We start from the raw sequence: 15,426 nt of genomic DNA on the forward strand, positions 1-15,426 counted from the left end.
CCCACAAATGTATATCAATTTTTATCTACCTGTTAAATTTACATATTGTAATCCACACATGCAGTGTATATGCCTACTTAAAATTATTATGAAAAATAAATGGTAAGGTGAAGTAGGTTTCCCCTCACCTCCTTTCTATTAATAACCCCATCTTTCCAATATTTACTCTTTAGCTACGTATTATGTAATATAAATTTGTAAACTTTTCATCGCATGCTATTTTGGGATTTATATACGTGCAAAAGCTATCTGAAACCATATAACATTTTGGTGTCTATTTTACATAATTTAATTACATTAAATATCTGGAATTTAAACAGAATTGTTTAAAATAAAACAAAACACATGCTTAGGCATGATCTTGTATAAAAGTTCCACCTAAAGGCTGAGGCATAATTCCATATAGTGGGAAATGTGAAAATCCCTTAACTACAGCAGTGCTAGTGACAGCTGATACTGTAAAATATTGCCTCTTGGGTAGCTATTAAGATTTAGGTTGTGTCAGTAAAGTATAGCCCAGCGTAAGTGGCAACATGGTGCTGACTAACCCAGGGACCAAGAGTACCCACTGTATACATGTAGTGCATTTTTTTAAATTATATCTCTTATGAGATGCAGCCTCCTTTCCCATATACATTGGTCCTATACAATGAGCTGGTACTAGACACCTCTAAGCTGCCGATGAAATAGAGAGACAGATAAAGTCTGGTCTTAATTAATTACTGTCTAGAATTTAAATATTGAAAAATGGCTGTTAAAAGAATTAGTAGAATTTTAAATCAATAAGATGTCCACCAATGGCTTGAGAGTAGTTTCTGCTAAACAGTAGTATTTCGGTGTATAAGGTTAATGTGAAATTTATGGTTTTATTACATAAAGCAAGTTTAAACTGATAACAGAAAGTTTGAGAATTCAGTTTGTTATATGGCGTATTCCTTTCTGCAACTCTAACAATGACTTTCTCTACAATTCTTGTACTACAAGAGACATTTAATTACAAACCCTTTTGATGATTCATCTTCCAAAATGCTAATTTCAAACCTCAATATTATCATATATAATTTCATTTAAAGTAACTAAATGTAAATTGTTTTTACAGATATTTTCATTCATTTATGTTTATGAACCAAGTGTATGGCTGTAAAATATACTGGGGAAAGGCTAGATTGTAATAATAAAAAGGAAAAAAAACCTTATTGATGTAGTCCAACTAAATTTTATTTATGAGTGTTGTAGAACTTTTTATTATTGATTTTGTAAAGATAGAGACTTTCAATTATAAATGTTTTATAAATTAATCTATATTACTTTTACTAAATTTAAAATCTTATCTTAAAAATAAATAAATAAAAAAACAAATTCTGCTAAATGAGCATAACAAATTTGTAAGCAGAGTCAGGATGAGCTCTACCCTGACATCTGGTGGTAGATTATGGGCAGTGCAGAGTGGAAGTTTTCAAGTATTCGCATTAGTATTTCAGTTATTTGCATGGGCACTCCCACCCCACTTAGCATACCACAAAGCAGCATGGGATGGTTATTTTCACACCTGTGGGAGCCCCAATTTCATTGTTATTGGGGCAGGAGGAATGAAATGTTGTCACCCTGACTGGGTAAATGGGGAACTACAAAATTGTCTTGTGATGGGGGGTTTCATTGTCATAAGAACATAAGAACATAAGAACATAAGAAAGGCCGTACCGGGTCAGACCAAAGGTCCATCTAGCCCAGTATCTGTCTACCGACAGTGGCCAATGCCAGGTGCCCCTGAGGGAGTGAACCTAACAGGCAATGATCAAGTGATCTCTCTCCTGCCATCCATCTCCATCCTCTGATGAACAGAGGCTAGGGACACCATTCTTACCCATCCTGGCTAATAGCCATTTATGGACTTAGCCACCATGAATTTATCCAGTCCCCTTTTAAACATTGTTATAGTCCTAGCCTTCACAACCTCCTCAGGTAAAGAGTTCCACAAGTTGACTGTGCGCTGCGTGAAGAAGAACTTCCTTTTATTTTTTTTAAACCTGCTGCCTATTAATTTCATTTGGTGACCCCTAGTTCTTGTATTATGGGAATAAGTAAATAACTTTTCCTTATCCACTTTCTCAATATCACTCATGATTTTATATACCTCTATCATGTCCCCCTTAGTCTTCTCTTTTCCAAACTGAAGAGTCCTAGCCTCTTTAATCTTTCCTCATATGGGACCCTCTCTAAACCCCTAATCATTTTAGTTGCTCTTTTCTGAACCTTTTCTAGTGCTAGAATATCTTTTTTGAGGTGAGGAGACCACATCTGTACACAGTATTCGAGATGTGGGCGTACCATGGATTTATATAAGGGCAATAATATATTCTCAGTCTTATTCTCTATCCCCTTTTTAATGGTTCCTAACATCCTGTTTGCTTTTTTGACCGCCTCTGCACACTGCGTGGACATCTTCAGAGAACTATCCACGATGACTCCAAGATCTTTTTCCTGACTCGTTGTAGCTAAATTAGCCCCCATCATGTTGTATGTATAGTTGGGGTTATTTTTTCCAATGTGCATTACTTTACATTTATCCACATTAAATTTCATTTGCCATTTTGTTGCCCAATCACTTAGTTTTGTGAGATCTTTTTGAAGTTCTTCACAATCTGCTTTGGTCTTAACTATCTTGAGTAGTTTAGTATCATCTGCAAACTTTGCCACCTCACTGTTTACCCCTTTCTCCAGATCATTTATGAATAAATTGAATAGGATTGGTCCTAGGACTGACCCTTGGGGAACACCACTAGTTACCCCTCTCCATTCAGAGAATTTACCATTAATTCCTACCCTTTGTTCCCTATCCTTTAACCAGTTCTCAATCCATGAAAGGACCTTTCCTTTTATCCCATGACAGCTTAATTTACGTAAGAGCCTTTGGTAAGGGACCTTGTCAAAGGCTTTCTGGAATAGCGCTTGCTAGATGGGGCACATGGGTTCCAAAACCCATTGAAAGGGAGAGAGGCTGGGGACAGATATCTGTACTGGGTGGTGTAGGCTTCTTGTGTGAGCCAGAAGCACCAATTCCACCTGTGCCTCTCTCCACTGTGGAATGTCAGAGTTAATTGTTGATTCCCTTAAGAATCTAGATACAGGTTACTGAGCTGAACTCACTGGCACTGGGGCTCCCCTACTATGAGCTGGAATCACTAAAGAGCTGAAATCACTGAAGAGCTGGACTTGCTGAGCTGAGAGCACTGAGTACTGTGCTTATGAGTGGGGGAGCCTGAAGCAATACCGGGGAGCAGAGCAGCTGGCAGAGCGGAGTGGAGCAGTTTGTGCAGCCCTGGCTGAGTGAAGCCAAGCAGCTCGCGAGGACGGCCGGAGCAGATCACAGGACAGCTGGTGGACCAGAGCAGCTGGCAGAGCGGAGCAGCCCACAGAGCCAACGGAGCTGAGCGTTTCCGGGGGACGGCTAGTGGAAGCAGAACCCCACGAAGAGGCAGGGCAGTTGGCCCTGAAACCACGTAAGGTGCCCCTTTCTACCCAGGCTGGGGAGGGAGACCTTTGCAGAGAGACTCTTGAGCTCTGGGGCTGCACTGACCCGGGACTGAGACTTTGGGATTGTGGGACTTTTGGGACTGTGGGTGATCTGGGGGTTGCTGGATTCAAGGGCCCCGAGAGAAGGACATGGCCCAATTTGCTCATGGTTTGACCTATGAACTCTAGCTGAGGTATTTTCCCAATTTAATGCTTGTTGTTTGTCATGTATTAAACCTTTTCTGCTACACCAAGAGTCTGTGCTTGCGAGAGGGGAAGTATTGCCTCTTCAAGGCGCCCAGGGGTGTGTGTAAGATTTTCCCAGGTCACTGGGTGGGGGCTCGAGCTGGTTTTGCATTATGTTGTGGGGAAGGGACCCCTATGTATTGAACCCGGCCCTTGCTGCTATCGTCTCGGCCCGGCAGAAGGGTTACAAATTATTTAATCCCAGTAACTGAAACTTGATTTCTAAATAAGTATGTGTATGTATATGTTAACTAATATTGAAGACTGAAATTAGCATTTTGGAATGTAACTTGAAACTTGAAAAGGGTTGCAATTAAAATGTTTCTATTTAAAAATTTTAATACCTATAAAACACACAAACTCCCATTTGGGAACTGAGATTTGAATTACCCAGTAAAATATATTCCCAGACAAAACACTTTGTTAAAATGAGATTAAGATTGAGATTACATCTCAGTAATGTAAACATTTAAAAAAATAGAAAAAATGTGTCATTTTCCCCCCAAACAAGCACTATAAAATCAAGAAATTCAGAGATAAAATTAAATTAACAAAAACAACAACCCACTAAACATGTTCAGGTATAGAAATGCAGTTATGGCACCTAAAGTAGCTAAACTAACCTAGAACGACGCCATAAGAGGAGGAAATGAAAAATGAATCTCTCTTTAAAAATTATTTAAAATAAAATCTAGGACCACAAACTTTAATGACTTATTCCTAAATGTATGGTTATCATAGGATGTTTACACTTATGTTACCTACTTTCAACCTTAACTATAGCTTAAATAGGTTTTGTATGGGAATTTCTTTTTTTGCTTTAAAATTATTAAAAAAATATGCATGAAAAGGTACAAAAGAATGCTAATCTGTGATATCTTTAATGGACTGAAGATAGTTCATATAATTTTTTAAAGTAACTTTTAAGGCCATATTCAAGTACTGTGCCAGTGAAGAACAAAGTAGCCTGAATCAGCAGAAACCAATTGGAGCATAATGGTGAATCTATCCCTTAATTAGTTAGCATACAGCTATGTAACTTTTAAGAGTGACTGCTGTTGGTCATGTAATGTACCAATTTGAACGCTTGACACATTTATATAGTCTTGACAGTAACTCAATTAAATTAATAAGATTGTAGCATGCAAATTAGCTTGGGAGGAGGAGTAATTGTTGCTTGAGTATTCTGAAGCCACAATAGCCCCATTAAGAGTGACCTAAACTATTAACCTAGGCCTCTGATCATAACAGATATGATACCCAATAACAATTTAGTATAATTACTACATAACTTTAAAAAAGAGTCTATGCAGCAGATTTCAATTAGTTTTAACTGTATGGAAAATGTGAGAGTGAGTATATATAAAATTAGAGAAACTATGATAAAATAACATTAAGGTTTCAAAGTCAAGCACTCATAAGTTAGGAAATGCTAGAATATATCACTTTATCCAGATCCTGTTTGTGTATGCATTACAATAGAGTTGATATATATAATATTATATATATAATATGTAACTATCAACTCTATTGTGATGCATAGACAAACAGGGTCTGGATAAAGACTATATATATATATGTCTTTAGGTTCTATATTACTAAAACCTTTCTAACTACAAGGGAGGTTGTGGAATCCCCATCTTGGAGGTTTTAAAATACAGATTAGACAAACAACTGTCGGGGTGGTCTAGGTATCTCTAATCCTACCTCAGTGTTGGAAGTTGGACTAGATGACATCCTGAAGTAATTTCCAGATCTACATTTTGTTCTTTCTACTTTTTCCATAGGAACCTGCCTTATTGAGTAAATGGGTTATTCAGTATTTCTTTTCATTCTCCTTATTAAATATGTGGTCTCTCCTCTGGCATTATTTAACACACATCATCCAAACCTTGCACTAAAAAAGAATAAATTAATGATAGGCCTTTGGCACTGATCAAATCTCTACTCCCCTCAGGTATAAGAGGGACTTAAATTGGAGGTCTCCCAAGTGAGTACTGTTATGAGGGAAGTTGTTTCTCCCTTGCCTGTTCTGTATGAACTCGCATGAGGGGCCCAATTCAGTAAGCATGCTCAGATTATTCCTATCAGGTCACGCCCCACATACAACTTGTCTTCACCTGGTTTGTGAATCACTCTGGGACCTAGTGGGGGAGATGAGTGGGGAGGGAGGCAGCCATGTTCAAGCACAGATGTAGAATCATAGGTACACCTTTTACTGTAAAACCAGAGGCACTGAATGAATTTAGGCACCTACAGGCTTCAGTGGAAGCTTTGTGCATTGCAGAGGTCCCAAAACTGGGAATTAAGCTCTTAAAACAGGGACTTGGTCGCCTAATTCCTTTTGTGAATTCATTTCCGATTGCTTAACAAACATTAATGAATTTACCTTCACAACACCCTTGAGACATTACAAGGTATTATTATTCCCATTTTACAAGTGGGGAACTAAACACACAAAGTTAAGGCCAAAACTGTCAAAAGTGTTCACTGGATTTTGGCACACAACTTGAAACATTTAACTGGGCTTTTTATAGCACTTTATATATTCAAAGCTCAGTTCCTACTGACTTCAGTTGTAGCTGTGAGTGCTCAATCTGGCACCAGGTGTCTCATGTTAGACAGACAGAAAATGAGAAACATGCAGTTGTTGGCCACCTGGGAACATTTTGGTGTAAGTGACTTATCTAGCATCACAAAGGAACTCCATGGCAGAGACAGTGATCCAGTTATCCATGGTGGTATTCAACTTACTTAACAAACAGACCAACCTTTTCATGCTCTCTGGATGTGTATATATATCTCCTCACTATATGTTCCATTCTATGCATCCGAAGAAGTGGGCTGTAGCCCACGAAAGCTTATGCTCAAATAAATTTGTTAGTCTCTAAGGTGCCACAAGTACTCCTTTCTTTTCCAAACAGGGTAGAGGTTCCTATAAGACAACAGTCTTATTCAATATACAACCCTGATTCATTTCTAGAGTATAGTATATCTTGTGCCCTGTATGAAGCAGGCAGGTTCTTGCTGAAAAGAATAGTTCATGATTCTGTAATTAAAGACTATCCTAACACATATGTACCAAGGGGTGGAATTAAGGTTGTTGGGACAACCTTAGTTCTAACATTTCCTAACTTTGGAATGCTTGACTTTGCATCCTTAATGTTCTTTTAATGTAGTTTGTGTGTGATGTTTAAAAAAGAAAAAAATTAAAGAAAACAAAATCCTTCATAAGGCATCATACTGACACCGACATGGGTTACTAGCAGGGTTTAAGTCCCAGAACTGACCTCCACCACTAGAACTAATGGAGCAACTGTCTTATTCTCTGTGTGGAAAAGACACTAGTGAGGGAGAAGAGACATATACTTTGTCAATTGGTTTTTGCTATTTGCTGACAGCCAAGGAACATAGGTACTCAGAACTCCTGGATTCAAGTCCAGGATCTGTAGATAAGTATGCCCCAGTGGTTATAAATCCTTCTGTCCTTGTTCCCCAAGCTTCTCTCTCTCTCTCTCTCTCTCTTCTCTTATCTTGCCTCATTCCCCAGCTCCTATCCCCTCCTCTCTCCTATCCAACCCTGCTCCTGCCTCCCTCTCCCAACCACCCTCACCCTCACCCAGCTTCTATCCAGCCATTAGCCTGACTTCTATCTCCCTCTCCTTCTGCGTATACAACTGCTCAGCCCCCTTTGCTCCTACCCATTCCCACCCTGTTCCTATCCCCATCTCTTCCCCCCCACCACCATATTTTTGCAAGCAGGTTGCTTCCTATGTCCCCTCTTTACAGATTCAACACCATTTGGGGGAGCACTGAGAGCATAGGGAAGACAGCCTCACTCTCCAAGCTCGCAGTTACAATACCCTGTGCCATAGTAGCCCCACTTCTGGGAGGAGCAACTGCCTGGAAAATCCTGCTCAGCCCCTGCAAACCTTGGGTGGAGCATGCTCATTGCAGATGGAATATTCAGAGACTCTTTTAGCTGCTGAACCGTTAAATGTTTCTACTTAGAATATGCAAAGAGACAGCAAAAAGCACATCCCTGACACAGAGGCCATTCCCTGCTCCAAAAAATAGAGGCACTAGATCTATTCAATGGAAGAGTGGTAATACTTTTTTAACAAAGGCAAAACAACACATTTTCCCCTAATTTTGTTCTCTGAAACAGCTGAACTGCTTTAGCTGAAATTTCCAAAGCCTTTCAGCATTAGGAAGATATTAGGAATAGTTAAAATTCAGCAAATATATAAGCAATTGCATATAGTCTTAAAATAGGAAGTGTTGGGCAACTTCATCTATAGGCCACATTATCAGCTCTCCCTATAATAATTCGTTGATTGATTGATTGATTGATATATCTAGCCAGCTCTTACATGCAGAGAGAGACAGACAAACATAATATATTATGGAGGAATTTGTTACAATTTTGTAACTATGGTTGTGTTCGGGTTGCCATTATAAACCCTATTTTCATATTGCCCTAATTTTTCCCATAAAGTAAGATTTTCATCTGCAAATGCTTGTGCTTAAGTTTAGGAGGGACAAGAGGACCAGAATATGAACTCTGATAGATGTAAAAGTCACCAGTGAAATTCAATGGATTAATGGCATTATACTGGTGTAAAACTGAGGTAATGAAAACAAGCCCAGAATATTTCTTCCTGTAATTACAAGCTTCTATAATTAGCAGTTTTGAAATTACAGGAACTAAACTATGAACGCCTTTTAAATTTAATATTTCATCCCCAGCTCAGAAATAAGAGCGTTTTTAGGCCTAAAGATTAGGAAGACCTGTTTGACATAGCCAGGTCGCCAAGGGAATGGGAACCCAAATGATTACTTTGCTAAATTCCTAAATGTTTAAAGCTGGTATAAATAAACTTAGTGCTTAGCCAGATTAATGCTCTAATGAATGCTCAATTATTTAATATGCATAAAACTTGTGAGTGCTCCAGCTTTACATTTGCTAGACTCTAATATAGCTTATATAATCAACCATTAAACTTTAAGTAGCTGTGTAAAGTTAGTATTGCCTCCATTGTCATGAAGTTCTCCTAAGTTCTCCAAGATCCCTAGCGTACATGGTGTGTCAAAATTCTCACTACAACTTCTCTCCTACCAACCATAATGTACACAAGAGGGGGCAGTCACTGATATTTCTCACCTGCAAAGATCAGGAACTCTGCAGGAGAGGAAAGCAGCAGACATTCCCCTCTCCTAGACAGTTTCTAAGATCTGCAAGAGAGATGAGAGTGTTTTACCTGTTGGAAAGTTGTTACAACCCATGGCTAGAAGTTTAAAAGAAGAGTAAACTGGGCTTAACGACCAAGCTCACAAGATTCAAATTCTGTCAGTCAAAAGCAGCCAGGGATGGATTAAAGTAAGCCAGAGCTCTAGGAATATCACACCACAGGGTCTGCCTGTGGCCCTGCACCCACAACATGGTGATGCTGAGGGTACCCTCCCATACCAGAGGGGCAGAGGCAGCAACATGGAGCACTCTCCCTCTCAGGAGTAGCAAGGGTGTCAAAAAAGGGTCTTTCTTCTTTCACTAGCAATGTGGGGTGACAGCGAAGGTCCACGCAGTATTGCACTGACTGGGCCTGCTGCACACAATATCTTCTGCTGAGGTGGTGCTGGTAGGGCCCCATGCAACGACGAGTTTTGAAATTAACACTGAAAGGCATGGGTGAGTTCACACCTGTTGTTTCAGGCTGTCTGCAGACTCAGAGAGACTTATTCATAGCCATGAGGCCTAAAAGCTCACATTTCTTCTTTTTAAATGAGAGCTCAGATTCTAGTGGAATCTAGTCATTCTAGGAGCTGGGGCCATAGTCACAGACCTACAGTGCCTATGCCTTAATCCAGCCCTGAGCACTATAGAGGCTGCCTCCCCTACATCCCATAGCACAGTTCTATTTTTGGATTGGCATCAGGAAGAGAGGAAAGGAATAGGAATGGCTGAAGAAGTGATAATGTAGGAGAATTGTTGTGAAAATCCATGGGTTGGCGACGAGAAAAGCTGCTGAAAGACTGTGTGCTGTGGTGATAAAACAGTTCCAAAGTTTACTTAGAAGGAACAGTCTGGGTGCCAAAGCAGTTTCAGTTGCTTCTCTGACCTTTGTGGGCACCATTTAATCCATTAGCCAGAGCCCAGACCAGAGGATTCCTTCTCTGTGTGAGAGAACACCCTTTTCTCCCCCCCCCCCCCGCAAAAAAGGCCCCACTTTTCTGTCTTGCCTCATAAAAGTGGAATTAGAAAACACACATTAATATTTACTGAATTAAAGTTTTCTACTAATTTCCAATTTTAAAATTAAGTTGCTAAAGGAAAATAATAATAAAGAATAAATTCACCAACTCTTTGGTTATCCAATGAAAAATAAACAAATCGGGGATTTACAAAACCTCACTACCCCTTGAATTATAAAATCATAATTTGTTTAGCAGAAATTCAGTTTAAGTGCTCAGATCTTAGAGTTCTTAGATCTTTACACAGAAAAGTATAAATCACAGTTAACTGTTCAGTGTTATAAGAGTAAGAAGTGTCCAGGTTTACCAAAAGCCATACCCCCCCATTCGTTTCAGAAAACTTTCTTGTATGCATTTTCCAAATCCTCAAGAGAGGGCTCACCTTCTGTGGAAGGGATACTCAAGAAAGGGGAATCTTTCCCAGAGACTTGAGTTCTGCAGGAAGAGCTCAGAGAGAATGGTGAGAATAAAAGAATTTTGCAGATAGCACTTTAGGGATATTCCTTTCTCTCTCTTTTCTGCAGATCTCCTATGATCCACAGATGGGGAAATCAATTCATGTGGACCTTAGAACATGAATATGAGTGAGTGTCCACTAGGGTTCATAACCTCCCAACAAACCTTAGGTAGCTCTCTCAATTGACACTTTCCAACCCCTCTGTAGGCATTAGGAAGTCCCTGAATTCTCAGACAAACTGTATGATGTTTGTAGGATGACACCAATACTCCCAAATCTATGCACGTGCTTTGGAGGCCAACTTACTCCCTTCCACAAGCTTGGGGAGGCTTTATCTTAAACACACCAAAGCAGTGCCATAAGCCTTCCATCAGGGCAATTTAGCCATGTTGGGAGGACTAGTGAGTGTGAAACCTACCAATTCATTTGACATCTGCTGGAAAGATGAAGTGCTCTCAGTCCCATCCTTCTCTTCTCTACTGGCCTTGCTGTGTTTTGCCCACATTCCCCTTCTGCACGTCTTTGCAGCCCTCAGTTCTGCATCCAATACTCTCTTTGACAATGGACTTCCCAAGCTCCACCTTATTCCCAGCCCATCTCCGAGACCTCTTGGAGATGTGAGGTGGTCATAAAGAGGTTTGTCCTTTAGGAAGGTCTGCCAGAAGTAGCAGGGGAGCATGCTAGAAGGGACTGGATAGGCAACTGATCAGGGAGGCATTCCCCTCCTCAACTAAAGTCACTACACTTAATTTTTATTCTCTGCTACTTTCCTTTCTCAGGACAAAATCCCGCAAAACAAACAAACAAACAAAAAAAAAGCATGGAGGATTTTTGTTCATTGGTGAACATCTCTTTTTAAATATCTCCTAATTTATAAATGTCAAGTATGATTAACCTCAATTCTGGTGGAAATACTCTAATTTCTACTGACAAACACCCCACATGATTTATTTACACTTTGAGGCCTATCTCCATAAAGAGCTATAAATTCCATTAAGCTACAGAGTTATTTTTAAAAATGAAAACAAACATCTCTAGCAATCATCTGGCTCCTCATTTTAAGTCTATAAGAGATGATGTGTTACCTTGACAATTATTTAAAATGTTAATAAAATTTTTAAAGTAAAAATTTAATGAACCAATCTTTGACCCTCTGTGCTTGATCTTATTTCCTAAGATTTCTTTCTCTTCCTCATCATTTTTTTCACTATAAAGTGACAAAAAAAGTAGAAGAGATTATTGAATTATGACAACCTAAATATGGATATGCTCACCAGAGTGCAAAAATCTTCTATTTTCTTTAATTTTGGAAGAAAAATTCTACTCTCAGCGTTACTTGATACCACCACCAACTCTCATCTCTTCCTTGGTCCTGCTGGTATCTCCTTGGGTCTTTGACCACCACAGCCTATGGAACATATGTCATGTAGCACAGGCCCCTTTTGCCCATGCCTTATTAACCAAAATAAAACTGTAGGGGTTATGTGCCAAAACCTCTTTTGTCTCCTGTGCCTCTATCGAGGATAACAGGTACCTTTTCTCCTTGGGGTGAACTTTCTGCACACACAACCACAGATTTAGAAACACAGAGAGAAAATGGATAAAAAGAGAAAAATAAATGGTTTGCGTAACATACCTAAATTTACACTTTACATAAGATAAACTAGACAAGGCAATCTCAGTTTAAGTTACAGAAAGGAAAGAAATGCTTGAAGGTTCCAAAAAGTACTTTTATGCTCTAACCTTCACGCTGTTCCAAGGGGGACAGAGAGAGAGCCCTCCCTTTGCAATCTTCTAAGTTTTCCCTCCCCTCCACCCCTCATTTTGGGTATGACCTATCTGAACCCATCTCCCATCATCTAGGTTTCCCCAGTTACCTATACATACATACCTATACATACAATAGAGGATACAACCATCTTTGATAGCTGCCTCTCAAAAGCTTAACAACCTATATCCAAAAGAATGTTGTTCAGTGACTCTTAGTTGTGCCTGGCAAGTAGAGTACTTTCTGATTGGCTATATCCATTACTCATTGAGGAAAGTAGTTTTACCTGACTGGGTGGAGTTTTGCTAAAGCTTATTTTCATCCCTCAACTCTCTTTGTTATTAAATATTATTTTATTAATAGACACATTCAGTCTGTCACACTGAGCTCTAGAGCTAACCTATCACTTTTTTAGGCCAGTATTTCATGTTTGAAGATTTTAGAGTAAGGTTTGGGCAGAATCAGGCTTTATTATAGAAACTAAATGTTATCTTTAACAGTGGAAAAATACTGCCTTTCCTCAATAATTTTCTTCCTAGAGGCTATGTAATTATGTATACCAAAAGGCAGCAAACCATTTGTGACAACAGCAGCTTTTAGGGTAACATTTCTATGCTAATAAATAAAACACATTATAAAACTACTGCTTAGTTCAACCAAGAAAAAAAACCTTACTATTGAATAATGTATTTGGACTATTAAGAAAACTCAGTCCCTATTTAAAATTTTTGCTTTCTTTTGATAAAAGGCATTTTTCACAGATATGAATTGCTGCATATTTGCATGTATTAAAAGAATGCCAAAGAGGCTTTAATAAGCCCTGCAAGGAATACAGAAGATTGGCAAGAGTAGGGATTTTGCCCTGCAGGATTCATGTTGGCAGACAACATCTACAACAAATTCAGTGTTCATGAGGAGTAGCAAAATATACGTGTTGGCAAAAAAAAGAGGAAATAATGAAGAAATACAAAAATAGAAATTTACCTCTTTGATCTTGTCTAAATTTGATTAATATAGAAGGGGGAAGAATACTGTTTTCTTATCAGGAAGTATCCTTTAGTATTCTGTTTAATGATGCAAACAAATTCTCATTCTGCTTCTTAAAATACTTACAAAAAAGCAAAATATGTAGCTTTGTCATCTTGCAATGCACAATATTCTTCACATTTAGGATACAAACTTTTTTTCCCAATATAACACACCTTTAATTAAAAATAAGAAATGTCAAAAATTGAATGTTTACAGCTGTTTGACCAACCTTTATGTCTATGAAATCCATCCATGTCAGCAAACTCAATATGGTTTTCATCAGCCCAGTAGAGTCTACTGTTGACATAATCTATTGTAAGAGCCATAGGTCTGGAGATCTGTGTTTCTATGACAACAGTTTGATTGGTGCCATCCATTCCAACACGGCCAATGTGAGGATACTCACAGCAATCAATCCAGTACAAATATCTAGGAAAACAAAATCAATAATTTTTTTATTTACAGCTGCAAAGGCACTAACATATAGCAGCTAATGTTTTAAAAAAATTTGGTTGGTTTTAAGTACTATCCAGGAATTATTCCATAGTGCTTTCATCCTCCAAGTTAGCTCTTTTGAGAAGTTTTTTTTCAAAGAAAATTTTACAATTTCATAGCTTGAAGTATAGTATTTAAGTGTATGAGTCGCCATGTTAGAGATATTGATGCAGTTTTGTAGCTGTACTTAAACCATTAAAGAAAAAGCTCAAAACGGGCTATATATGTCTAGTTTGATTTAGGACTGCCACCCTTAAATTCTGAAGTATCATCATGATTTTGCTAAGCTAAAATCTCAGGTCCTGCAACAATGTTACTGTTGAAAGAATTTCAGGTAGGTAAAATATCATAATACTGTATTACCATGCCATTTTTTTTATATTTTATACACTAATTTCACTGATCACAGCATTATGATAAAATGACATTCTTTCATAATGGGCAAACTCCAGAACATAGTAATGATGGCACACTTGCCAAGATTAAAAGAGGCGAGAGTATTGATGGAGGAATGTATGTTTCTAAATTGGCTGAAAATGAGGGAATATCACATTGGGTGGGGATTCTCTTTTTCCTTTCTTTTTCTGTTGATTGTGAATACTCAGCTAGGATGCCTGGCATGTGTTACATTTAAAAATATTTGTAAGGAGATGTTTTGTTGGTGTACTAATATAATTTATCTTTCATTAGCTATTGATCCACATAGAGGTTAGAAAAAAAATGTAGTTATAAGACTGTGGACTCTAAAACGGGGACTTGAGTACAGGGGGTCTATTGTATTGGTTACTTATTTCAACCTCATGGCATATGTAGCTGTCAATTCTCTTCTGTAGGCAGCAAACACCTGACCTTTACATCTCAATTATCAGATGGGTCATTATCTAAGAATGATTTGGGGGAAAGCAGGAAAGGTTGATTATTTCAGTTTATCTGGCTCATCTTTTAGTATGAATACACCTATATTAACTTGGGTAGGGTGGGCTTTTCCATAAGAGACTGAAAATGGGCTCAGGTATCCTGTCCCCAAGGCTTTTGGGAAGTAAGCATGTTGTGGGTAGTGATACACATGGTCACAAGGGAAAATTATGGGAACATTGCCTGCTAGGAAATTAGTGGAGCACATTATCATTACATTACAGGAAAAAAATGAGTTACAAGCATAGCTAAAGCTTGTTCAGATGGATGAGAAAAGCTATCCTTGCTCAGAAGCCTTTTTTTGTTGGCGTATGAAAGAGAGACACAGAGAATCCTCTTCTTCCTACTCTAATTAGAAGTTACACAAGTTGTGATGTAAATTCCTCCTCCTTCACTTCTCTGTCTTTCACACACAGACAAAAACATCCTCTCTATACAAGGATAAGTGTTCTCATCCATTCCCATAAGATGAACTATGTTTATAATTGTTTTTCTATTGTCACATCTCTGGATATAAATAGATCATACAGCACCAAACTTAGTGTAGTCTCTCTCTTCATATGTGCTATCTCTTCTGCACATAATCAGAGTTACTTTCTATATATTGATTTGTATTTTTGACTTCCATATTTTTAAACAGTTTGGTTTTACAGCACAACCTTCTTAAAACATCACAAGAAATCAGTGCTGAAAACCCAGCGCCAAACAAATAGAGATGTAAATGTCTGGTTTGACTTTGAAGAGTGACTGT

The 15,426-nt window shown here is 38.4% G+C and overlaps 1 protein-coding gene across 1 annotated transcript in view; it reads right to left on the minus strand.

The window, feature by feature from the left end:
• Positions 1-15,426, minus strand: part of LRP1B (LDL receptor related protein 1B) — a 1,288,869-nt gene that overhangs the window by 173,130 nt on the left and 1,100,313 nt on the right. The window contains exon 62 of the mRNA XM_045032831.1: positions 13,495-13,694. Coding sequence (XP_044888766.1) covers positions 13,495-13,694 — 200 coding nt within the window. The remainder of the gene's footprint in view (positions 1-13,494; positions 13,695-15,426) is intronic.

Source organism: Mauremys mutica, chromosome 10 (assembly GCF_020497125.1).
Source record: "Mauremys mutica isolate MM-2020 ecotype Southern chromosome 10, ASM2049712v1, whole genome shotgun sequence".
In the NCBI taxonomy this organism is placed as follows: Eukaryota; Metazoa; Chordata; order Testudines; family Geoemydidae; genus Mauremys; species Mauremys mutica.